The sequence below is a fragment of the Microcaecilia unicolor genome, chromosome 8 (assembly GCF_901765095.1).
Source record: "Microcaecilia unicolor chromosome 8, aMicUni1.1, whole genome shotgun sequence".
Taxonomy (NCBI): Eukaryota; Metazoa; Chordata; class Amphibia; order Gymnophiona; family Siphonopidae; genus Microcaecilia; species Microcaecilia unicolor.
In genome coordinates, this window is record NC_044038.1 from 49,159,360 (window position 1) to 49,184,488 (window position 25,129).

A 25,129-nucleotide genomic window follows, 5' to 3' on the forward strand; every position below is an offset into this window, starting at 1 on the left:
AACAACAAGGTAAATTGCATAAATGGGGTAGAGGAAGGAAGGAGAGCAGCATCTTGGCCCAGAGGAGGGGTGGTATCTTAGCTCCACCTCAGGCGGCATTTTGCCTTGGGCCGCGCCTTCAGTTGGGGGTCCTAGAAACCTATCTGTAGAGCCTAGAATGGAGCTAATGAGAGGACTATAAGGGAAAATCAAGTCTTCTTACCAGGAAAGGATGCATTTTAAACTGATGTGTATATACTACTTGTACAGCTGTAGAAGAATTTCCTTCTAGAGTGGAGGGCAGGTTTCTGCAGCTGTTTTTGCTTTTGGTTTGTTGCCCCTAAGTTAAATGTTTTATAGAGAGTTGACCTTATTCCCAGACCACATATTTAGGATACTGGGAAGCAATGATTAAAACACCCGCAAAACAGATGACTGCTAATATCTCCATAATTGCTTGTTAACTCTGCAGCTCCATCACTGTAGTGCCTGACAGAGCATTTTCCAGATGAGAAATGCAAGCCATTATGACATCACGTGTTCCGGGGATTTCTCCTAATGTCACTACAAGTTCTAGTAATTTGTATAAAATGCAGGAGCTAGGAGGGGGTCAGGGGGGATAGGAAAACACCTAACTGAAAGAAAAACTGACAATACATAGTAGGGTCTCTGCTGGCATGGCTCTCTGTTAAACGTACTGAGCAGGTCCAAATTTATGTTCTCCTGTTCAGTATCTATGGAAACAATTTACTACAGACACTCCTCACTGTAAACAGACACGTAAAATGCAGTCCGGAGAGCGTCGCTACTAACTGACTAGAAAACGCCTCCAGATCATTTCCATGCCTACATGTGCAGGGTGGGAGCAGTAAGTAAAGGCAACCAAAACAGCAGAGCCCTACCCAAGAATTACCTCGCTAGGAAAGCATCATAAGGAATGAGAGCAAGAAACAGGAGATACAGAACTGCTGGGATACAGTGCCGGGTATCTACAGGTTCTAAGCATCCCTAAGAATATCTCACTGCTTGCCCCAGATGAACACTGTCCTTGCTGTGTCTCTGCAGTAAGTTACTTCCACTGCTGCATTTCAGTGGCAGGCAAGGACAGTCTTTCAGAAACCACTTACAGATCTTTCCAGCCCTGGCTGGGACTGAGATCTGAGACTAGCATCATCTGAGACATGTACTGACACAGAAAATTGTTTTTTTTTCTGAAGGAAAAGTGTGTGTATATCAAATCCCATCCCCTTTCCCTTTCATTTTGTAAAACTCTTGAATCTGGGAGGAGTAACCTACTGGTTAGAGCAGTGGGCTGAGAACCAGGGGAGCCCAGTTCAAATCCCACAGCAGTTCATGGGCGAGTCACTTAACCCTCCTTTGCCTCAGGTACATACTCAACTTGTGAGCCCACTACTTATATATTTGCAGGCAGTATATAAGACAAATAAATAAAACCCCCTTCTATTCTATGAGAAATGATTTTGAGGCTGTAGATGGAAGTTAAATGGACAGTTTTCTCATCCTTGTGCCTAGGACCAGTGGTCGGTGGCTCATTTAAGTGGGACACTGCTACAATACCAGTAGGGGGCTGGTATGTTAGTCAAAACCTTCAGCCTTTAAAGGGTGATTGTATAAACCACGCTCACGTGTAGAGTGTGATTTGCATGTGTAAATGAGCTTTTCTAGAATTGGGTTACACCTAAAGGTAAACATGATGCAAACCAGCACCAGTAGGCGTGTTCAGGGGAAGAGTTTGGGGGAATCATGATTTATGTGGATATATACACATTTATACCTACTCTCAAGCACACATAGGGGGGAATTCAGTTAAGTTAGGCCAGGGGCGTAGCTACATGGGGCCACGGGGGCCCCCTGCCGATGACCCTCTCGACCCCCCCTCCCGCCACCAACCCGCCGTCGCCTACCTTTGCTGGCGGGGGACCCCAACCCCTGCCAACCGAGCTCCTCTTCTCCCTTCGTTCTGTTTCAGAACGAAGGAAGAAGAGGACCTCGGTTGGCGGGCGTTGGGGTCCCCCGCCAGCAAAGGTAGGCGATGGCGGGGGAGGGTTGACGGTGGGAGAGGAGGGTCGAGAGGGTCGTCGTCGGGGGGGGGGGGGGGCAAAGTTTGTGGTGGTGGCGGCGGCGGGGGGGTGTCGGCAATGGCGGGGGGGAGCTAAAATGTGCCCCCTCACCTCGAGCTCTGGACCCCCCTCCCACCGAAGTCTGGCTACGCCCCTGAGTTAGGCACCGGGATAATCCACAATAAGCTACTATTCTGTAAAGGTGCTCTGCATGGAAAATCCTTTACAGAATACTAGTGTAACACGCACTTCACACCTAACTTTTGACATTGAGTACTTATGCTAGTCAAAGGCTGATGTAAACGCTTGCGCTCAACCACTGTCAGTTAGGCATGAAAATTCAAGTATTCCATAACTGCACGCCTAAATCCTGGGAATGCCCCTGCCCTTCCCCCTGCCACACCAGTTGCACATGAGATAGATTAGGCGTGCTGGTTATAGAATAGGGCAGGTCAGCGTGTAACTACTAATGACTGCCAGTCAGGGTTTGTTATCACCAATAATTGATTGTTATCGCCTAATTAGCTAATTAGTTTACACACGGATCTGTGATCCATGCTCAACTTTGAGCAACCTGTACTGAATTTCCTCCATAATGTACATGATTTGGGCAAGTATTTAACAGACACATAGATGTCTACAGCATGTGTCTTTACAAAATGTAGGCGCCATCTTACCCTATTAACCTGGCCAGCTAGATTGTATATTAGTCACCTGAAAAATACACGTGGAAAAAACCCACACCTAGGCGTATTCTCTAAAATATGCCTACATTTTGTAGAATAGGCTTAAATTTCTGCATGGTATGTAGAATACGCTGAGTGCCTCTCCATGCAACCAAATTTGGTTACGTTCATATAGGCCACGTTTTACTTGACATAAATCCCAACGCCTATATTAGGCGCAGAGCCGGGTGTATTCTATAATATTGTGTACAGATTTTAGAAACTGCCATTCCATGCCCATAAACACCCCCCCCCCCTTTTCAACTGTGTGACTTGGAATTTACACACACCATGTTACAGAATACGCTTAGTGAGTTGTGCACGTAAATCATAATGCCAATTAGTGCTGATAATTGCTTGTCAACATCCAATTGACAGCACTGATTAGCTAATTAACCAATTAAGTTACACACATTGTTATAGAATATGCTTCAATTTCCGTGTGGAAATTAAAGCGTGATATATAGAATTTGAGGGATAACGTCCACCTCAAGGACTATGAAAAAGCCAGGATGGATGGGTGCTTTGGTTTCTGCAACAGGTGAACACTCTCCTTTCAAGGTTACAGCGCTTGAAGCAAGAGGATCCTTTTTTTTTTTGCATTTCAGCTGTAGCTAAAAATAAAGGACAGATCTGAAGGGCAACATGCAAATTTCCAACAGGTCTACACAAGACTCTCCACTGTGTTTTTGTTTTGAAACAGAATACTTCTCCCCTACCCCACCCAACATTTCCCTCAGCTAAAAAAAAAGGGGGGGGGGGAGGGGAGGGGCTGCCCTGTGAACAAAGCTGGGTGTGAAGATGGAGAGCTCAGATGAATAAACATGTTTCCAATCCCTGATAATTGCCTTCTGCTCCAGTAATGGAAATTGTTTAAGAAGCACGTCTCATTGTTAAAAAAAAAAAATCCCCAAATCTTTCTGTTGCATTTCTTCCATGCACAGTTCCAAAGGTGTGTACTCTACCTTCTTCTGAAGCGCCAAATAATAATAATAATGGGACTCTAGTTTTAATTGTCTGTGAAGCAGTGGCATAGCCACAGGTGGGCCGGGGGCCCACTAACTTAGGACTCAGGCCCACCCAACAATAGCACATGTCTAGCGGTAGCTGGTGGGGATCTCAAGCTCTTCCAGCAGAAGACTTACCCCTGATGGTAACGAAAATGCTACTCTCCACGATACCGGCACCTGCGCATGCATGGTTTTCATCGCATGCCTGCTGCAGACTGCCAAGGTGGAAAGAAGCGTTTTCCCACCAGCTGAGATTTTTTTGGTGGTGGGGAAGAACACTTGGTGCCCACCCACGTCTTGCCTAGGCCCAGCCAAAATCTGTTGTCTGGCTACACCCCTGCTGTGAAGGCCAGGAAACAGAGCTGTTATTAACTCATCTCTAGTTGCTTTGTCTGCCTCTGTGGCCTGAGTTACAGGATAAGCTGCATTAGCACTTGTTTAGGATTAGGGTTTCCTTACAGAGAAGCTGATCTTAACTGGGTGTGGAAGAGCACCGGGCTAATAACCAAGGAAGTCCAGTTCAAATCTTGCCACTGCTATTTTTGGGTCTTGGGCAAGTCACTTAACTCTCTATTACCTCAGGTACAAACTTTAGATTGTAAACACTTAGTTTAGTTTCTCAATTTTTGATATACCACCTCTATTGAAGCATAAATCGAAGTGGTTTACACAGTGGCGTAGCGAGGGCGGCTGACACCCGGGGCGGGGTGCAGCACAGCACACACCCCCTCGGCACACGCACCCCCCCCCTCGGAGTGCATTCTTACTACTGGCGCTCCGCCCCGAGTGCACATCGTTGCTGGGAGCTGCTACGGCTCCGCTGGTTCCCTGCTCTCTCTGCCCCGGAACAGGAAGTAACCTGTTCCAGGGCAGAGAGAGCAGGGAACCAGCGGAGCCGACACCCCCCAGCGGCGTGCACCCGGGGCGGACCGCCCCCCTTCCTATGCCACTGGGTATACATATAACTATTCAGGTACTGTCCCTGGTGGGCTCACAATCTTAAGTATATTGTACCTGGGGCAATGGAGGGCTAAGTGACTTGCCCAGGGTCACACGGAGCTGCAGAGGGAATTGAACCTGGTTCCCTAGGATCTTAACCCACTGTACTAACCATTAGGCCACTCCTTCGCTCAGTGTTCCTTCTAAGCTGAGCAGGAGTCTTCCAACTGCATTACTGCCAGTTGGGGGTTGTGCTTCAATATTGAGTTTTCAATTGCAAAAGATGGGTAGGTACCTTGAAGTCCTGCAGAACTTCCCTGTCATTCACAATTGAAAATGTGATAATGAAACAGCACCCCCCACTGGCAGGACTATAGGTGGAAGACTCCTGCTCAGTTTAGGGGGAACAGTGATTGTAAGACTTCTGAGGACAGGGAAATACCTAGTGTATCTGAATATAAGTCACCTTCAGCTATTACAGAAAACTAGTAGAAAAGGCCCGTTTCTGACTCAAATGAAACGGGTGCTAGCAAGGTTTTCTTCGGCTCCCCTGCAGCCACCCATGTCCAGCGACCCTCCTCTCCCCCTGCGCCCACTGCAGCCACCCATGTCCAGCGAATCTCCTCTCTCCCCTCCCCCCTGCAGCCACCCATGTCCAGCGACCCTCCTCTTCCCCTGCGCCCACTGCAGCCACCCATGTCCAGCGAACCTCCTCTCTCCCCTCCCCCCTGCAGCCACCCATGTCCAGCGACCCTCCTCTTCCCCTGCACCCACTGCAGCCACCCATGTCCAGCGAACCTCCTCTCTCCCCTCCCCCCTGCAGCCAACCATGTCCAGCGACCCTCCTCTCCCCCTGCAGCCACCCATGTCCAGCAACCCTTCTCTCCCCCTGTGCCCACTGCAGCCACCCATGTCCAGTGAACCTCTTCTCTCCCCTGCCCCCTCCTGCCACCCATGTCCAGTGACCCTCCTCTCTCCCCTCCCCCTTGCAGCCACCCATGTCCAGCAACCCTCCTCTCCCCCTGCAGCCACCCATGTCCAGTGACCCTCCTCTCCCCCTGCGCCCACTGCAGCCACCCATGTCCAGCGAACCTCCTCTCCCCCTGCAGCCACCCATGTCCAGCAAACCTCCTCTCCCCCTGCGCCCACTGCAGCCTCCCATGTCCAGCGACCCTCCTCTCTCCCCTCCCCCTTGCAGCCACCCATGTCCAGCGACCCTCCTCTCCCCCTGCGCCCACTGCAGCCACCCATGTCCAGCAAATCTCCTCTCTCCCCTCCCCCCTGCAGCCACCCATGTCCAGCGACCCTCCTCTTCCCCTGCACCCACTGCAGCCACCCATGTCCAGCGAACCTCCTCTCTCCCCTCCCCCCTGCAGCCACCCATGTCCAGCGACCCTCCTCTTACCCTGCGCCCACTGCAGCCACCCATGTCCAGCGAACCTCCTCTCTCCCCTCCCCCCTGCGGCCACCCATGTCCAGCGACCCTCCTCTCCCCCTGCAGCCACCCATGTCCAGCAACCCTCCTCTCCCCCTGCGCCCACTGCAGCCACCCATGTCCAGCGACCCTCCTCTCTCCCCTCCCCCTTGCAGCCACCCATGTCCAGCGACCCTCCTCTCCCCCTGCGCCCACTGCAGCCACCCATGTCCAGCGATCCTCCTCTCTCCCCTCCCCCTGCAGCCACCCATGTCCAGCGACCCTCCTCTCCCCCTGCAGCCACCCATGTCCAGCGACCCTCCTCTCCCCCTGTACCCACTGCAGCCACCCATGTCCAGCGAACCTCCTCTCTCCCCTGCCCCCCCTCCTGCCACCCATATCCAGCGACCCTCCTCTCCCCCTGCGCCCACTGCAGCCACCCATGTTCAGCGAACCTCCTCTCTCCCCTGCCCCCCTCCTGTCACCCATGTCCAGCGACCCTCCTCTGGACATGGTTCAGCTGTGAGGCATGTTTCTCCTCCCCCCCCCCCGGGTTCTGAAGGTGACATCATAATGGCTACGGTGATGTCAGCTTGATCTATGGAGCCTAGCAGACCTACTCGGAATGAGCCACAGTCCCAGGCAAGTCAGAACATTGGAGGTGAGAATTATTATATAGGAAAAGGTGCGAGCTAAATCCAAAAAATAAGGTTGGCTGTCTTGAGCTGCCTCTGGAGTGGGATCAATTATATAGAGATACACAGTGGCGTAACTAGGGCTGGTTGACACCCGGGGCTGGTCATTTTTTAACACCCCCTCCAAAACCCAGTACTAGGCTTACTGAGAATACAAAATACTCAGTACCTATAGCACAATTCTACCATACCATAAGCCCATAAGCAGTAATTTCTATGAGTCACACAAAGAAAAGGAAAGCATCTTAAACACTACAGTGAGACTAGAACATCAATTCACCTATTGTAAAACGAAACCAGACAGAATAGTACAGATCGGCGATCCTGCACAGTCAATGCCAACTGAAAGCCATGTCTTTTTCACAAACACGGATACACCCTAATCCACTATAGAATAAGTAATCATAAACTTTCTTTTTAGACAAAAATTAAACTGACCCCCCAAGATGCCAGACTCTGCATACAATGCAACACCACAGAAACAGAAAATGTCCCCTAGTACTGTGCAAAATATAAAGACAGCAGATGAAAATTTGAAAAAACTAACAAATGTCAATCACCACTTTACAAATTAACAAATAGAAATAAAACAAATATAGAAAATAAAATAATACCATTTTATTGGACTAATACATTTAGCTTTCAGAGGCCAAAACCTCCTTCCTCAGGTCAATACAGTATAGTGCTGTTACAGTATCCTGTCCTGACCTGAGAAAGGGGGTTTTGTTCTCCAAACGTTAGTCAAGATGTATTAAAATTAGTCCAATAAAAAGATTACCTTATTTACATGTTTTATTTATAAACATTTATTAACACATCTACAATACTATTTTATCCTAAAGCAAAAATATAAAAATATATATTTTATTTACAGTTTCTTGTCTCTGGTTTCTGCTTTCCACATCTTCTTTTCACTGTCTTCCTTCCATCCAGCAACTGTCTTCGCTCTCTCTCTGGCATCCAGTGTCTGCCCTCTCTGCTGTCCCCTCCATCCAATGTCTGCTCTCTCTCTCTCCCTTCCTTCCAAATTTGCCCTCTATCTCTTCCCCTTCCATCCACCATCTGCCCATCTGCCCTTTCTCTCCCCCCCTTCCATCCACTGCCTGCCCTTTGTATCTCTTCCTTCCACTGTCTGCTCTTTCTCTCTGCCCCTTCAATCCACCATTTGCTCTCCCTCCCCCAGGGTCTGCCCTCCCTCTTGCTCCCCCTTCAGGATCTATCCCCTCTCTTTCTCTCTCTCTGCCCCCTCTTTTCGGCCCCCAGTTACAGCCCCAGCCCATATCTCCCACCTGCCCCCAGTTTCAGCCCCACTATCCCACCAGTCCTCAGTTTCAGCCCCATCCCTTTTCTCCCTGTCCCCTTTTCAGCACCCAGTTTCAATCCCAGTCCTTTTTTCCCACCATTCCCGAGCTTCAGCCCCAGCCACTTCTCCCTTTCTCCTTTTCAGCCCCCAGTCCCCACAGTTTCAGCCCCTGACCCTTTTCAGCCCCCAGTTCCAGTGCTAGCCCCCTTATCTCACCTACTCTCCTTTTCAGCCCCCAGTTCCAGTCCCCTTCATCCACATGCCTTGCATTAGGGCCCCCCCCCTTTTCAGCGCCATACCCATGCTTCCACCTGCCCCAGGCATGGCCCCATTCTCCCTCCTGCCCCCTTCTCAGACCCCAGTTCCAGATCCAGGCCCCTTCTCCCATCTGAGCTCCCTCCCTCACTGACCTAGTGCCCACCAGCTCCGTCGACAGATGACCCTCTTCTCCTACCAGCCGGCACCCAGCCTTAAAAAAAAAATCTGTGAAGCGTCGGCGCGGCGCCTCGTGTCTGCTGCTCTGCGTGTAAAAGAAGCAAATGGCCTTGTCGCGTCGGCCCTTACCTCATTGTGTCCCGCCCTCTGATGTAACTTCCTATTTCCGCGAAGGTGGGGCACAGTGAGGGAAGGGCTGATTTGAATATTTGGTTGTCATTAATAAAATAATTTTTTCTACTGAGCTGCTTTTTTGTCCTTCCACCCCTTTCTGCTCCCTGTGAATTCATATATTTTTTTAGGTTGATACGAAAGGATGAATTGGCACAAGTTTTGAAACTCGTGAGCTGTGGTGCCAGTTGTCAAGGCTCGCACCTTGGCTACTGTTCATTCACACATCTTTCGTATGCATTCAAAATTAAATCATTTCCTTTCCTTAGGCCCTGTTGAATAGGGCCAAGAATGTGATGCCTTTAATTGGGCTGACATAATAATTATCCAGAGATGTATGTTTGCGATTAGATAAGCATCTTCTGTAGATGTGACTTTTGCATGTTGTTAATGAGTAGGGATCGAGCTCCCGAGTCCCGAAGAAAACTGCGGTACTTTGGATTGTGACTTTTAGAGGGTAGTTCTATAAGGGGGGGGGGGGGTGTACATTAAGCAGTAAAGCACACATGGCAACATATATGCATGAATGACCCTTAGAGAATACCAAATGCCATAATGGAGTTTGGGTTGAGCACACCACTGTGAGCATAAATGATAAAATTCTATAAATGATACAGGTACATGACAAATATTGGCCTAGCACTGCCCTAGCGCTGTCACTTAGACTAGTACTTCATAAAGACAAGTGGATGCCTACTTGTCTTCATAAAATAAGGCTTCTTACCCTCTTATCCTAGACATCCTATTACAAAATGACCCTTGTAGTGTTTCAGTACCCATGTGGGCTCTGGGATCTCCTACTGTCATTTATTTCCTAGTTAAAGCTAGTTATAAAAAGTTAGAATTCACAGCTGCATTTATTTATTTATTGTATTTGTACCCCACATTTTCCCACCTTTTTGCAGGCTCAATGTGGCTTACAGAGTATTGAAATGAAAACGTCATTACATGATATAAGAAAACAGTCGATCATAAGCTGAGGTGAAAGAGGAAATTAGGTAGAAGGTGTTAGGTAAGGTCGTGTGAGAGGTGCTTTGGTGTACTTGGATGGTTTAAGGAATGATTTGTTTCCTTGAGGGTGACTTTTGTAGGCTCTGTTGAAGAGATGTGTTTTTAAAGCTTTGCGAAAACTGGTTAGATTGGTCATGGTTTTTAGGGCCATGGGTAGTGAGTTCCAAGACTGTGTACTTTTGTACACAAAGGTAGTAGCATAAGCCTGTTTGTATTTCATTCCTTTACAGCTGGGAAAGTTCAAGTTGAGGAATTTGCGGGCCGATCTTTTGGCATTCCTTGGCAGTAAGTCCACTAAGTTTAACATATAGAGTGGGGCATCTGCGTGAATGATTTTGTGAACTGTCGTGCAGATCTTGAACTCAATTCATTCCTCGAGCGGGAGCCAGTGCAGTTTCTCTCTGAGGGGTTTCGCACTTTCGTATTTAGGTGTTCCAAAAATGAGTCTGGCTGCGGTGTTCTGGGCTGTTTGGAGTTTTTTGATGGTCTGTTCTTTGCAGCCTGCTTACAGAGCGTTGCAGTAGTCCAAGTGGCAATACTAATGACTGTACTAGGGTGCGGAAGATGTTTCTTGGGAAAAACGGTTTTATTCTTTTGAGTTTCCACGTCGATTGGAACATTTTTTTCGTCGTGTTCTTCGCGTGGGTGTCGAGAGTGAGGTTTTGATCTAAAGTGACTCCAAGGATTTTTAGATTTTCTGAGATAGGAAGTGTGCAGTAGGGTGTGGTTATTGTGGGGTATTTGTTTGTGTTGTGTTGGGAGGTGAGAACTAGACACTGAGTTTTTTCTGCGTTGAGCTTTAGCTTGAATGAGTCCGCCCAAGAGTGCATGGTCTGGAAGCTCCGGTTGATCTCGTTGGTTATTTCGTTAAAGTCACTTTTGAACGGGATATGGATCTTTGGGAAAATATGACTAGACTCATCAGAAACAAAAAAATGAGGTTTTCATGAATTCTGTTAAACCAAACACTTTGTAATACAACAGTCCAAGCACCGTCTTTCTAGGTGAAAACATAAAAGTTACAGAAACTCAAACATAACTTTTGCAGACTGCTTATGGACCCGTGACATGGAAAATCGGCATATTCTCATCATTTTGAATCTGCTACTTTAGTTATCTATTCCCAGAGATGGTCAAAGATAATCTACAGACATTTGAATAGAGTCTAGAAAGGTATATCAGGGTAGTGTCTGGATGTTATAATGCCTTTGTATTGCTCCATGGTGCGACCGCACCTCAAATACTGTGTTAAATTCTGGTCAACGCATCTCAAAAAAGATATAGTGGAATTAGAAAAGGTACAGAGTAGGGCGACAAGTATGATAAAGGGGATGGGATGACTTCCCTAGGAGGAAAGGCTAAGTCAGCTAGAGCTCTTCAGCTTGGAGAAAAGACAGCTGAGGGGAGATATGATAGAGGTCTATAGAATAACGAGTGGAGTAGAATGGGTAGACGTGAATTTCTTGATTACTCTTTCCAAAAATGCTAAAACTAGGGGGCACACAATGAAGCTACAAAGTAGTAAACTTAAAACGCATCAGAGAAAATATTTCTTCACTCAATGTGTAATTAAACTCTGGTATTTGGGGGGGGGGGGGGGAGGGAAAGGTAAAATAATAGATGGAAGGAATGTTGAGTTCTCTAACACCATAATGGACTAATGTTTAATGGGAGAAATGTTGAGACTGCTGTTTATTTACTGTTATTGTTGGCATTTCATCAATAAAAATTATTGAAATTAAACTCTGGTATTTGTTGCCAGAGAATGTAGTAAAAGCAGTTATTTTTGCAGGGTTTAAAAACGGTTTGGCTGGCTTCCTAAAGGAAAAGTTCATAGACCATTATTATAATGGACTTGAGGAAAATCCACTTCTTATTTCTAGAATAAGCAGCATAAAAAGTATTGTACTGTTTTGGGATCTTGACAGGTACTTGTGACCTGGATTGGCCACTGTTGGAAACAGGATGTTGGGCTTGATGGACCTTCAGTCTGTCTCAGTATGGCAATACTTATGTAGTTATGTAGGTGAAGATATGAAAAGCAAAAATACAAAAATGTAAATATGGCTAAGAATAGTTCTGTTTATTTTTTTTTAAACCTCTTTTGGGTAAGATACATCTGGATAGATGCAATAAGTTAGAGACATAGAGGGCACAGTAATTTAGAGGGATTGAAGAAAATGTAGGGATACAACATTTGAATTGACTACTTCCAATTTTGCCACAAATCAGAAAGCCATTTAGGAGCTGGGGACTGCAGGTTGAGAAGTAGGCTGGGTTACAGCTAACAGCCAGAATCACCCAAGAAAGCCATATTTATGAGTCATGGATCATGGGTACAACCAAGGCAATGTACTTATTATGTACAGGTAAAGAGAACTGCTGTCAAAAAATGACTACAAACAGCTGAATAGTATACCACAATAGCGGAAAAAGCCTCAAAAAGCTTGAATTGATCTGTTGAAGCTATCTATATCAGGTCAAAGGACCCTACTTTTATCATTGGCACAAAAAAAACGCTACTGCTTAAACTGTTTTAAATTTCATTAATTTTACTTAATTAACAATTGAAAATTAAGTAAAATTAATGAAATTTAAAACAGTTTAAGCAGTAGCAGTTTTTTGTACAAATGATGAAAGTAGGGTCTTTGACCTGATATAGCTTCAACAGATCAATTCAAGACCTGGAAGCTTTTTGAGGCTTTTCCCGCTATTGTGGTATACTATTCAGCTGTTTGTAGTCATTTTTTGACAGCAGTTCTCTTTGTTTGTTCATTGGTGAAGTCAATCTGCAACCGGACATAGATTTGCTTATTATGTACAGGTACTTTCCTTGTCTCTAGTGGGTTCACAATCTAAGGTTTTTGTACCTGGGGCAATGGAGGGTTAAGTGACTTGCCCAGAGTCACAAGGAGCTGCAGTGTGAACTGAACCTAGTGCCCCTAGTTCTCAGCCCACTGCACTAGCCATTAGGCTCCTCCTCCACTAGAAGGTTCCTGAACACTAACTGGTTAGGAGCCAGTTTGCTGTTGAGTGTCAGGGAGTTCCATGGCATTGGAATTGATCTTGAGAAGACTTTCACTCTGTACTTATGAGGGAGGAGCCGTTCCCTCAGCATTGGTACAGCAAGTTGAGATGGGGCAGTGAGCACAGGAAGCAGAAAGGTAGATAAAGGTTGAAATGCCAGTTTACACAGAGCAGTGGGCAACCCTTTAAGAGCCTTCAAGAGCAACACCAAGATTCTGAACATGGCTTGGTAGCGTTTTGAGCGCAAGTGCAGAGATCTTCAGATGGTTGTAGCATTCAGCAGCATCTGAGCCACGATGCTTTTGAATGAACTGCAGTTCATCAAGGATTTTTTAGGATTTAACATAAAGCGAGTTTGTTATCCGGGAGGGGAATCATGCATACCTACATGACTGCAGCAAAGGCATGACAGAGATTATATAGTTGAAAAAAAGCTGATTTATATACTGCTAAAACTTAAGCTTCTTTAGTGAGCCTGGAGTCCTCTTACAAATCGTACACTACTTGACAGCCGAGGGGTGAAGCAGTCCTTTCAAGGACCACCTTGGAGTTTAGGAGGCTGTTGCCATATTTAAATGCCCTCAGCAAGTCTCTCGTGGGTTTAGTTTTCAGATCTTTCCACTTTGATCTACCCTTTAAGCCTGTTTCTTTGTTTATGTTTTTAAAAATTTGTGTTTACATTACATCAGACCAAACTCACTTTCTTCTCTGCTTTTCTCTCCCCTTGCATTAATTTAGTGTCTCTTCATTGCGAAATGTTTCTGTCCCCAAGTTCTTTTTTTAACCTTATGTCCTTTGCTTTATTTTCTGGCAGACATTCTCCACCCCCCCCCCCCCCCCCGCCCTTCCATCCCTTTGTTATCTGTCTCTCTTTCCCCACCTGCCCTCATATAATGGCTATTTTGTGGGCAGTCCAGGGGCAGGGTCGGCACTTATACAGTTAAGTGCAGATTTTCAGCCTAAGTTTAGCGGGTAAGTTAAACCGCATAAAAGTCAGTCCTATCTTTATGCATGGATATTCAGTGCCGGTGCCTGGACATGGCCTGGCATTGAATATCCAGGAATAATACCGGTGGTGGCTAAAAAAAAAAAACTCTCACCGCTGCCGGCTGAATATCTACCCCATATTTATAAATTTAGGACTGCTATTCATTTGCCTGACTTATGAATCTAGTGCTGAAAATTGATGCTAGGCTTATTTAGAATGTTCTTAGATTTAGTAGTTTAGTGCTATTTTCAGTATAAATGTAGGCACTCAGCCCTAGTAAATTTTCAAAGAAGCCAATTTAGAAGCCTAACTCTTAAAGTTAGGAGCATAAATCCTTTGAATATGTATATAAAACATACCAGAAAACAAATAGGTCAGTGTTTTTTAAAGTACTAACCAAGGAGGTTTAGTTGACAGGAGATGGCAGGAGTATGCTTGGCCCATTATCTGGCCTGAAATCAGTAGGCAGAGCTTGCCGCCATATTGAGTCACCCAAAACAATAGCAAACGCTTATTAGAAATAAGAACTGCCTATGTATAGTTTGGCGTGGACCAATAGTTTGCTTGGCTTTGAGTATATCAAGATGGCAGCTACAGCTTCAGACTTGTCACTTAACGCCATCTCCTATCAATTAAATATCTTTGGTGCTGCCAGCCACCAGCTAAATTAGACCCAGATATTCAATGCCATGTCAGATCTAGGTACTGGCATTGAATATCCGGGTCTTCGGTGAACCCAAAGTTGTGCGGGTGCTGGTTGATACCCACATACCCAACCGGGCAAAGATAGGGCTGCAATGTATGAGGTCCCATCTGCCCAGTTAAGAATGTGGGCACCAGTAGTAAATATCGCTGGTGCCCACATAACTTTCAGGTCTGCCCCTTCTCCACAAACAGACTGCTTTGGAACTGCCTGAATTGTCGACATTCACATGTTATTGCTCTCCCAAAAGTGGCTCTTGTGGCATTGAGGCTCCATGCAATTACCCTGCTTGCCCACATACTAAAATTGTATCTGGTTATTTGCTGCTCTATCTTTCTTGTCTTGGTCCAAATTATTGTGGCTTAAGTGAATGTAATTCATTTCTTTGGTTATTTTTCTGTTACGTTATTGACATTTTCTGTATTTGCATGTCATTGAAATGTTACATAAGAACATAAGAATAGCCATACTGGGTCAGACCAATGATCCATCTAACCCAGTATCCTGTTTCCAATAATGGCCAATCCTGTTTCCAACCATGGCCAATTCAGATCACAAGTACCTGGCAGAACCCCAAATAGTAACAAGATTCTCTGCTACCAATCCCAGGGCAAGCAGTAGCTTCTACATGTCTGTCTCAATAGCAAACTACGGACTTTTCCTCCAGGAACTTGTCCAAACCTTTATTTATTTATTTATTTATTTATTTAAAAAAATTTATATTCAGCACTATCCACAGTTCTAGGTGAATTACAATTTTACATGCATAAAAATCGCATTAAACAAATCATGGATCACATACAGATTATAAGCAGACACAATCAGCTTTCTAATGTATACATGATATTCTACTATTCAAAAGTCTCTACAGCACCGCCTGCCTTGTGAAGCTCTTAAATTTCTGCAAGTTTGAGAGCAAGTGTTAAGAATGTTGGGGTCTAGTAAGGATTTCTGTAAGAACAGCTGCGTCCTGCGTACAACCTGGCAGAAGGGCATGAAGCAGGATTGCAGCACAGGGTGTGACACAGTGACTCTGCATTCCAAAAATACCTGCTCTCCAGGCCTGCATGACGGGAGCAACTGAACCCCCTTTTCTGATTTCTAGCTCTGAATAATCTTTGAATTTTCCACGCCAGCACAAATGTCTGCTTTCAATTACTGTACTTGTGAGCAAACAAACAAAACACAATGTAAAAGCAGGGGGGGAGACGCCAGCATGTTTAATAAGAAACATACTAAATATTCCTCATCGTTTCATAGCTGCTCAGCATCCAAGCCTTGAGCTTCCAGGAGAAAAGCAGCCAAGAAATAGCTCACCAAGGAGCAAAAAAAAAAATGCTGTATACTCTGTGATACTGCTGCTAGTTAGGGGCACAGGCAAGGAAACCTGAGGCAATTACAAAGGTCTCGGTAAAATCTGGAGATGCACCTGATAATGCTGAAAATTGGTGCTAGGCTTATTTAGAATGCTCTTAGATTTAGTAGTTTAGTGATATTTTCAGTATAAATTTAGGCACTCAGCCCTAGTAAATTTTCAAAGAAGCCAATTTAGAAGCCTAACTCTTAAAGTTAGGAGCATAAAGCCTTTGAATATTAGGCTTATGTATATAAAACCTAACAGAAAACAAACAGGTCAGTATTCAGCCAGTGATGGTCAATGTTTTTTTAAAGTACTAACCAAGGAGGTTTAATTTGCACAGATCATCTTTGGAAGATTGTGCCAGGAACTGCCCCATTAGAGGAAAAAGAGATGTCCAAACTCAAGACTTATGGAATTTGTCAAATTAAATTATGAAAGCCACCTCCGTGGTGCAAGTTATGAATGATTTTCCAGTGCAAGGACATAAGCATCCACCATACTGGGACAGACCGAAGGTCCACCCATCCCAGTATTCTGTTCCAACAGTGGTCAATTCAGGTCACATGTACCTGGCAGGATCCCAAAATCATAAAATAGATTTCATGCTGCTTTTCCTGGGAATATCAATCCAAAAAATAGGGAAAATGGCAATGCTCCACCTTACTGTTAATGGTCTGATACACAACTAAATATAGGAGAAGCAATAATTACTCTGTAAGCAATATATTTTGTCACGCAGGCACTTAATGTCATGCTTTTATCAAGTCTCTGCAATTGTGACTGTTTATAATCATAGACTGCCCCTAACCTCCAATAGTGCACTAATCTTGCTTACTATAAATATCCTTTACTGTGCTTTGTGCATACAAATGTCTTTAGACATCACTGTGCTCACATTTGTTACTTTTTTTATATTTTTTATTTTGAAAGGATGTTCCTGACGAGCACTTGGACGTTTTTTTCTTCCGATTTTTGCGATGGGCGTCCTCCTCTACATGGGTCCCGCGCAGCCCCAACGAGAGGTGTAGACCTCCCATTAGGTTTTCCATGGTGCATGGGGTCGCAAAAACGACTGTGCATCTGTCTTGCATGCGTATTATATTACTAATTAGCTCCTTATAATAACCTGTAGATAATTTGCATTCCGTTTTCGTTAGCTGCTACCGTGACAGGAAAATGGCTCGGAGAACCCTTTTGTGCTTGTCTTGTTTTACTACTTGCTCGCTAGACTGGCTAGAACTGGTTTAAAAACCAGGTTGCTGCCTCGTTTAGTGCATCTGGCCCTAAGTCTGTAGAAATAGTGATCAGGACACTTTTTTTTTTCTTGGGCTAGTTTAATACATCTGTGACAAGCTTTCCAGAGCTCTGTCCCTTTCACTGAGTCTCTGCAGAATAAACTAGGGTAGGTCTGATAGGAGAAGTGAGACATTTCCATCTTCCAGAAGTCTTGGGGAGGAGTTGGGGGTTACGCTTTAAGTAAGAGGTGCAATCCCTAAATTTCCTTTGCCAGGTTTATGGTCCCTCCTTACTTTTCAACAACTCTAAAATTAGGCTATCCTTCCATAAAGAAAATAAAATCTAATTTAATACTAGTTCATTCCTTTCTTCTCAAGGAGTAATAATCTGGAATGATATCCCAATTCAAGTTTTTCAGAAAAATTTTAAAACATATCTATAACTCACCAAATTCGATGATGTTTTTACATAATCATATAATGTACTTCTTTTAGGTAAATGTGAATTTAACATTGTAATCCACCTTGAATCCTAATGGAAATAAAGTGGGCTATAAATGATAGAATAGAAGCATGAACAAGAATTTAACAATGAATCCAAGGCAATGCATACAGGAATGTGAACCAGAATCCAATATGGAAAACAAAGTAATGCAAACAGGGGTCATGAATGAGAATTCAATATGGAAAACAAGGCACAAGTTAAAGGCAAGACTAGAATCTAGGAATACTTGAAGAAAGCAAGGATGGAGGACATGGGCTAGAAATCAGGAGCATCAGAAAAAGTCACAAGCCATGGAATACAGGTCTACATGGAAACCAGGAGCATGACACAGGAAATGAGACAACTTACTCAACAGAAAATAAGCCCATAGGAGGAGGGGGACAGAAATGCCCCTGCCCACTGGGCTGGTCGCTAGAAGAGCCACCCAGGAGATACAAGGTCCATGTGTCCAGCTGCAACCAGTTGAGTTCAGACTAGTTGCAAGCTCTGATATCTGCCAAGGTATTTCACTGTTTGCTTTCAAAGCTATAAAGTGTTGCATAATAAAGGATTTGATGTGGATATGAGTGTGCAAATGGGTGACAAAACTAAGGAAATTATACAGAATTTACAGCTACTGGAGATGGATGGTGTCTGGGAATGGCTGAACAAACCCATGAAGTCTTTTAGGTGGCAATAATCAAAGTGACTTTTACATGTACAAATTCAGGCTTACCCATAGGGGAAAAAATACAGGTTGATTATTACCCTTCTCCCCTTGCACATACTTTTACCTGTCTAAAATAATGAGGAGAGTTAGGACGGGAAAGGGAATTACATAAAGAGATTGTGTACTCTCTTGCTGGGTATCTTTTCCAGTGCATACTTTTGCACTTGGTGCCATGAAGGTAATCAATAGAAATAAAACAAAATAAAACATGGAAAAGAAAATAAGATGATATCTTTTTTATTGGACATAATACATAATACATAACTTAATAGCTAATCAAGAAATGTATTAAGTTATGTCCAATGAAAAAGGTGTCATCTTATTTTCTTTCCCATGTTTTATTTTGTTTTATTTCTATTGATTACCTTTAAAAGTGGACTAACACGGCTGCCACACCTCTCTACTCTGCCATGAAGGTGAAAGAGTATGTAGGTTCATTGTACCTGAGATCTACACACATTGTCAAAGGGAAACTTGCCAAACAGCTTCCTTGAAAAGAAGCTTGCTGTCTCAGGAGTTCTACTGTTAGTCTCATTATATTTGTTTTGGTCATTTTAAGTTTCAAGTTATCACCTCAGTGGGCAGGAAAGCCTCACGCTAATACCGCAGGGCACTGTTTAGCGCAGCTTAAGGGCCCTTTACTAAAGACCCTGTTTACTAAGCTGCGCTAGAGGCGCGCTAGTGTTTTTAGCGCGTGCTAAAAATTAGCACACAAAATGCTAGAGGCACCCATAGGAATAAATAGATATCTCTAGCGTTTAGCGTGCACTAATTTTTAGTGCGTGCTAAAAACACTAGTGCACCTTAGTAAATAGGGCCCTAAAGTTGAGGAGCTGGACCTGACATTTTAAAAATGCCTTCTTGGAACATTCAAAAATGTACCTGTTCAAAAGATAGGCACACCCAGTAGCATGGTTGGCTTGGTGGAAGAGAATTTAGATGGCTAACACTGAAAATTCGTATTGGCTGACTGGCCAGCCACATTAGGCAGCTTCATAAAATTACCCCCAAAGGGACTTGAGCTTGTAAAACAGCTTTTAGTCTGTTCAAGTAGGTATAATATGTGGTCCCTTTGGTATAGGCCCAGATAATATTAGGGACCCCTACTTCAACAATATTTATTTGATTGGGGCCAGGACTGATATTCACTGGGAGGCCATAAGCAGCTTTTCACACTCTTCCACACACTCATAAAAACCCAGGCGTAGAGCAAGGGGAGAGGAGTGAAGATTCCATTCTCACCCACTTTGGACTCAGACCGATTCAAAATATGCCACTGGCTTGAACCATGCTCTCCCTTCGCCACTTCACCCCACTCCTCTGAAGTATGTAGCTTTATATCAGTGGTTCCCAAACCTGTCCTGGGGGCTCCCCAGCCAGTCAGGTTTTCAGGATGCCCACAATGACTATTCATGAAAGAGACTGCATGCAGTGGAAGAGGTGAATGCAGATCTCTCTCATGAATATTCATTGTGGATATCCTGAAAATCTGACTGACTTGGGATTTCCTCAGGACTGGTTTGGGATCCATTGCTTTAGATTGCAGTGTAATCCAGTTACCATTCTTATGTGAAAAATGGATCCAGTTTGTGGGTAGACCTGGGATAAACCTGTCAACCCAGCTCAGTGTGTTAGCCATTGCTTCTGTTCCACCTTCTCTACTGGTCTGGTCTGCACTATCTCTTCTCTCCAGAGACTAAGCCGCCTTTTCAGCAGAGAGAATGGCGAACTGGGCCATGGGTAAAGCCCCGCAGCAGCCTGGCTTTCTGTTTCATGAAAATGTGAGGCTGGTGAGGGAGGAGGGCAGATGGAGTATGTCCGAGATACAGAATGAACGCCACACAATGCCTTACTGTAGGGCTTGAATGAAGAAAATAAAATATTCATTATTAATTCAGTGCCTCCCAATCTCACTTTGTAAACGTGGGTGTATGTGGCTAACTGTTCTGTAAGCCAGGAAATAGAACAGATTTTATTGGTGCTACAGTTTCATTATGATGGCACAGTGGGCCACCAGCCTTTAATTATAGACTGTCTGCTGGCATAAGTCTGTAATTGCAGGGTATTAATCCTGCTTTTGATCCAATCATCCAGTTTACTGCACCCTGCCAGTTTTGAAGAGTGGAGGAGTGGCCTAGTGGTTGAGTGGAGGAGTGGCCTAGTGGTTAGAGCACTGGTTTTATAATCCAGAGGTGGCCAGTTCAAATCCAACTGCTGCTCCTTGTGATCTTGGGCAAGTCACTTAACCCTCCATTGCCTCAGGTACAAACTTAGGTTGTGAGCCCTCCTGGGACAGAGAAATATCCAGAGTACCTAAATGTAACTCACCTTGAGCTACTACTGAAAAAGGTGTGAGCAAAATCTAAATAAATAAATAAGCTGTGAATTCTCAGGTTTCTGTATCAGACACACTAACCCTGAATTATTTTCACTCGTGCTACAGCATTCAATCCCGTCCCCCCCCCAATCTCTTACCATCACCAGCCTTTCTCCTTAAAGAACATGGGAAACTGTCCGCTCCATTATTAGGAAAAGAGCCACCATGGTAAAAATGAGAATTGTGGATGTGGAGGAATTATCCAGGCAGGAGTTCATTTCCTTAGAAATCTACAGATTGTAATGCTGTTTAGTGGACTGATGAGCCAGGGGTCCTTTTACTAAGGTACGCTGAAAAATGGCCTGCGGTAGTGTAGTGTTTTGGGCAGGCGCAGAATTATTTTTCAGTGCACCTACAAAAAAATGCCCTTTTTTTGCCGAAAACGGACGTTCGGCAAAATCAAAATTGCTGCGCGTCCATTTTGGGTCTGAGACCTTACCGCCAGCCATTGACTTAGTGGTAAAGAATCCAGGTGATAATGACCTATGCGTGCCAAATGCCACCTGGCGCAAGTCCGTTATGTGCGCCCAAAAATAACAAATATTTTTCGGACGCGCATATCGGATGTGCGCCAAAAATGAAATTACCGCAAGAGCCATGCGGTAGTCGGGCGGTAACTCCATTTTGGCGTGTGTTGGGCATGCGTAGATGCTTCCGCGGCTTAATTAAAGGGCCCCAGAATTATCCAAAGCTGGTGTTCTCTCTGATCCTGTAAGGCTACAGAGGGTGATCACCAAGAAGTGATCTTCCCAGATAGAAATCTACTGTTCCCTTCCCCTCCCCCCCCTCCCCCTTGCCCTCTTTGATTTTAGCAGACAGAAACATCCCATTTCATTTTAAGACATTACTCGTCTCAGGTATTTTCTTTGCTTATTTGAGTTCATGTTTTGTTTTGTTTTATTTATTTATTAGGATTTATTGGTGTTTGTTGATGTGTATTTTTTAGGGTTGTTTTTATTATTAATTATTATTTCTTGCATTGGTTGTGAACCCCAGAATTGTTGATGGGCAGTATATAAGAATTCCAAATAAATAAATAACAAATAAAAAAGCATAAATAAAAAATAAAAGAGACTTGTGAGCTGATGTACTACTTCCCACTGACTGAGGAGAGACTTGCTGACCTGAACATGTATAACCTGGAGGAAAACAGGGGTGATATGATACAGACATTCAAATATTTGAAAGGTATTAATCCGCAAACAAACCTTTTCTGGAGATGGGAAGGCAGTAGAACTAGAGGACATGAAATGAGATTGAAGGGGGGCAGACTCAAGAAAAATGTCAGGAAGTATTTTTTCATGGAGAGAGTGGTGGATACTTGGAATGCCCTCCCGCGGGAGTTGGTGGAGATGAAAACGGTAATGGAATTCAAAAATGTGTGGGATAAACATAAAAGAATCCTGTTTAGAAGGAATGGATCCTCAGAAGCTTAGCGGAGATTGGGTGGCAGTACTGGTGGTGGGAGGTGGGGCTAGTGGTTGGGAGGCGGGGCTAGTGCTGGGCAGACTTCTATGGTCTGTGCCCTGAAAATGGCAGATACAAATCAAGGTCAGGTATACACATAAAGTAGCACATATGAGTTTATCTTACTTGGGCAGACTGAATGGACCATACAGGTGTTTCTCTGCCGTCATCTACTATGTTATGGTACTATGTCTGTGGGAAGACTCTTTGGGGCCCTTTTACTAAGCCGCATAAGCGTCTACGTGCGCCCAACGCATGCCAAAATGGAGCTACCGCCCAACTACTGCGTGGCTCTTGCAGTAATTTCATTTTTGGTGCGCATCCGTTACGCACGTCTGAAAAATATTTGTTATTTTCAGGAGCATGTAACGGACACGCGCCAAGTGGCATTTGGCATGTGTAGGTCATTACCGCCCGGTTACCGCATGAGTCTTTACTGCTAGGTTAATAGCTGGCGGTAAGGTCTCAGTCCCAAAATGGACACGCGTCCATTTTCATTTTACCACGCGTCCATTTTCTGCAAAAATTGTATAAAAGGCCTTTTTCACAGGCGCGCTAAAAAATGGATTGGTGTGCCCAAAACCCGCGTCTACACTACCGCAAGCCATTTTTCAGTGCGCCTTGGTAAGCGGACCCCTTTATCTCTCCCATGCTTTGCTATACACTGGAACAGAGAAGCAGTGATGAGAGGGTGGTTCATTCTGGCCTATGAAAGTGTTATGTAGGCTGAACCCCAGGTGTTCTACCACACTGTGGCTGTATATAAATGCAACGTGTATTTAGACTCTTTTGCTACTGTATGATTGCAGGTTAGGCATTCTGTTCCTACCAGCTCTTTGGTAAGTGAATGCCAAAGGTGAGAGGTGGGGAGAAAACCTGGCAGGTCTTTCTGCACTGAGAAGCTGACATATTTAATTATTCAGCAGGAAAGGGTAATGTTTCTTCTCCTAAGATATTACACTGCAGGGTTCCACAGTACATCGCATTTTGCAAATAGTGAAGGTTTTTTAAAAATCTGTTACGTGAATAAAAGCAGACTTTAAGAAGGAGACTGTGAGTGATAAAAAAACAGTACGTTTGAACCAAAAGAAATTGTTCCCTTTCTAAAGACACAGGAGAATATTTGTACTTGACTTGTCTGAACAGTGCAAACACTTATGCAGCTGTCATGTTAGTACTAAAGCAGAGAGAAAAGGGGACAGACAGACTGGGACTGTGCTCAGTGATGGGGAGCAAAGATACTGGTCTGTCCACTGCAGAAAGTTTCATAGGAACTGTATGTATGTAGAGCTGCCTCCTGAAGAATGTACTTGGAATTTCTAATTATCTAGCTGGAAAGACTCCACCTTGCCTTCTTAGTAAACAAGTTTAAAATCCAGTGAGCTCTGCTCTACTCCTCCCTCTAAGCTGAGAACCCTCTTATCTCCCATTCCCCCCCCCCTTTCCCCTCTGCTGAGAATTCCTCTGCCTTTGAGTTCATCCCCATCTCTCTGGGTAGAGAGCTCCTATATTGACTTATGTTCAGTGCTCCACTCACCTCATGTTCTTTCCATCCCTCTGTACAAAGTGTCTTCTCCCACTGCCCCTGTGATGATAGTAAAATGCTTCCTTCATTCTCCTTCCCCTTGTCCTGTGCTGATGCAGAGTGCTGCGTACTTAATTTGATACCCTGGTTTCCTTGTACCTAGTGTTTGAGATACCCCAACCCTAGCTGACAAGGTTTTGCACTGAGGAAACTAGTGCTTTCCTGTTTCTTCCTCTTGTATACCTTTAAAAGTTGCCACCTTCCCCGGCTCTGCTCTTTCCCAATTCCCCCATCCCACATTATTCTCCATTTGGCAACACACACACATACTTTGGAAAGTTGTACAAAAGGCAGTAATGAGTCATCAGCTAACAAGTTGCTGGGAGTTGGCTGGAGGGCATACCCACTGCATACATTTTACCTCAGATTGAGGTTTTAATTCATTTCATTTGTTTCTAGGTAATAAATAGAAATAAAACAAAACATAGAAAAGAAAATAAGATGATACCTTTTTTTATTGGACTAACGTAATACATTTTTTGATACATCAAAAAATGTATTATGTTAGTCCAATAAAAAAGGTATCATCTTATTTTCTTTTCTATGTTTTGTTTTGTTTTATTTCTATTTATTACCTTTAAAAGTGGACTAACATGTCGACCATATCACTTTACTCATTTGTTTCTAGAAAGTAAGTTGAGTAGGACTTGGGAACATGCCAGTACTGGAATGGAGCGTCCCTGAAATGTGAGAACCAAACCGATGTGTTTCATGAAGATGCTGCGTGCTCCTGACCACCCCTTCGCTCTCTCTTTCTACAGCATTATCAACAAAGAGCTTTCAGAGCTCATCGAGCGACTGCAGAAAAATGCCGACCAGGTGGAAAGGAACATCGTGGACATTGACAACAAGCTGCAGAAAGTATGTATTACCCAGTAGGTCCAACAGTCCCTAGAAATAGCCTAATAGCAGGTGTGCTGAGAACCAGGGAAGCCCTGTCAATCCCACTACATCTCCTTGGTCCCAATGATCAATTCCCCACACTGTTCCAAAACAGTACCCTAAAAATAGCGCTGGAACAGCGTAAGGAATTAGCTTCCTAATGATCAATACTAATAACATGCAAATTTAATCGTGTTATTAGCATTGGTCATCCGGGGAAAGTGTGGTAGGATTGTGCCTGACCATGTGCTGAGGCACAATCCTCCCGCACAAGCCCGGACCTATCAAACAAAGAAGATAGAGGTCCATGGGACCCCTGGACCCTCCCATCGCTGAGGCTCTGGTGGTCTAGTTCTCCCCCAGTACAGTGACACGGGGGGGCTAGACCCTCCCCCCCCCCCAGACACAGTGGGTTACAAATCCAACCCCTCACCCACCCTGGTGGTCTAGCAGTCCCCTCCCTCCATACCTCTATCAGATGGCGGAGGGAGTAGCAGGGAAGCACCGCCCAGTGCATCATGCTGCCAT

The 25,129-nt window shown here is 44.6% G+C and overlaps 1 protein-coding gene across 1 annotated transcript in view; it reads left to right on the forward strand.

The window, feature by feature from the left end:
* LOC115476056 (periplakin-like) overlaps nucleotides 1–25,129 on the forward strand; it is a 172,100-nt gene that overhangs the window by 39,450 nt on the left and 107,521 nt on the right. The window contains exon 2 of the mRNA XM_030212182.1: nucleotides 24,481–24,580. Coding sequence (XP_030068042.1) covers nucleotides 24,481–24,580 — 100 coding nt within the window. The remainder of the gene's footprint in view (nucleotides 1–24,480; nucleotides 24,581–25,129) is intronic.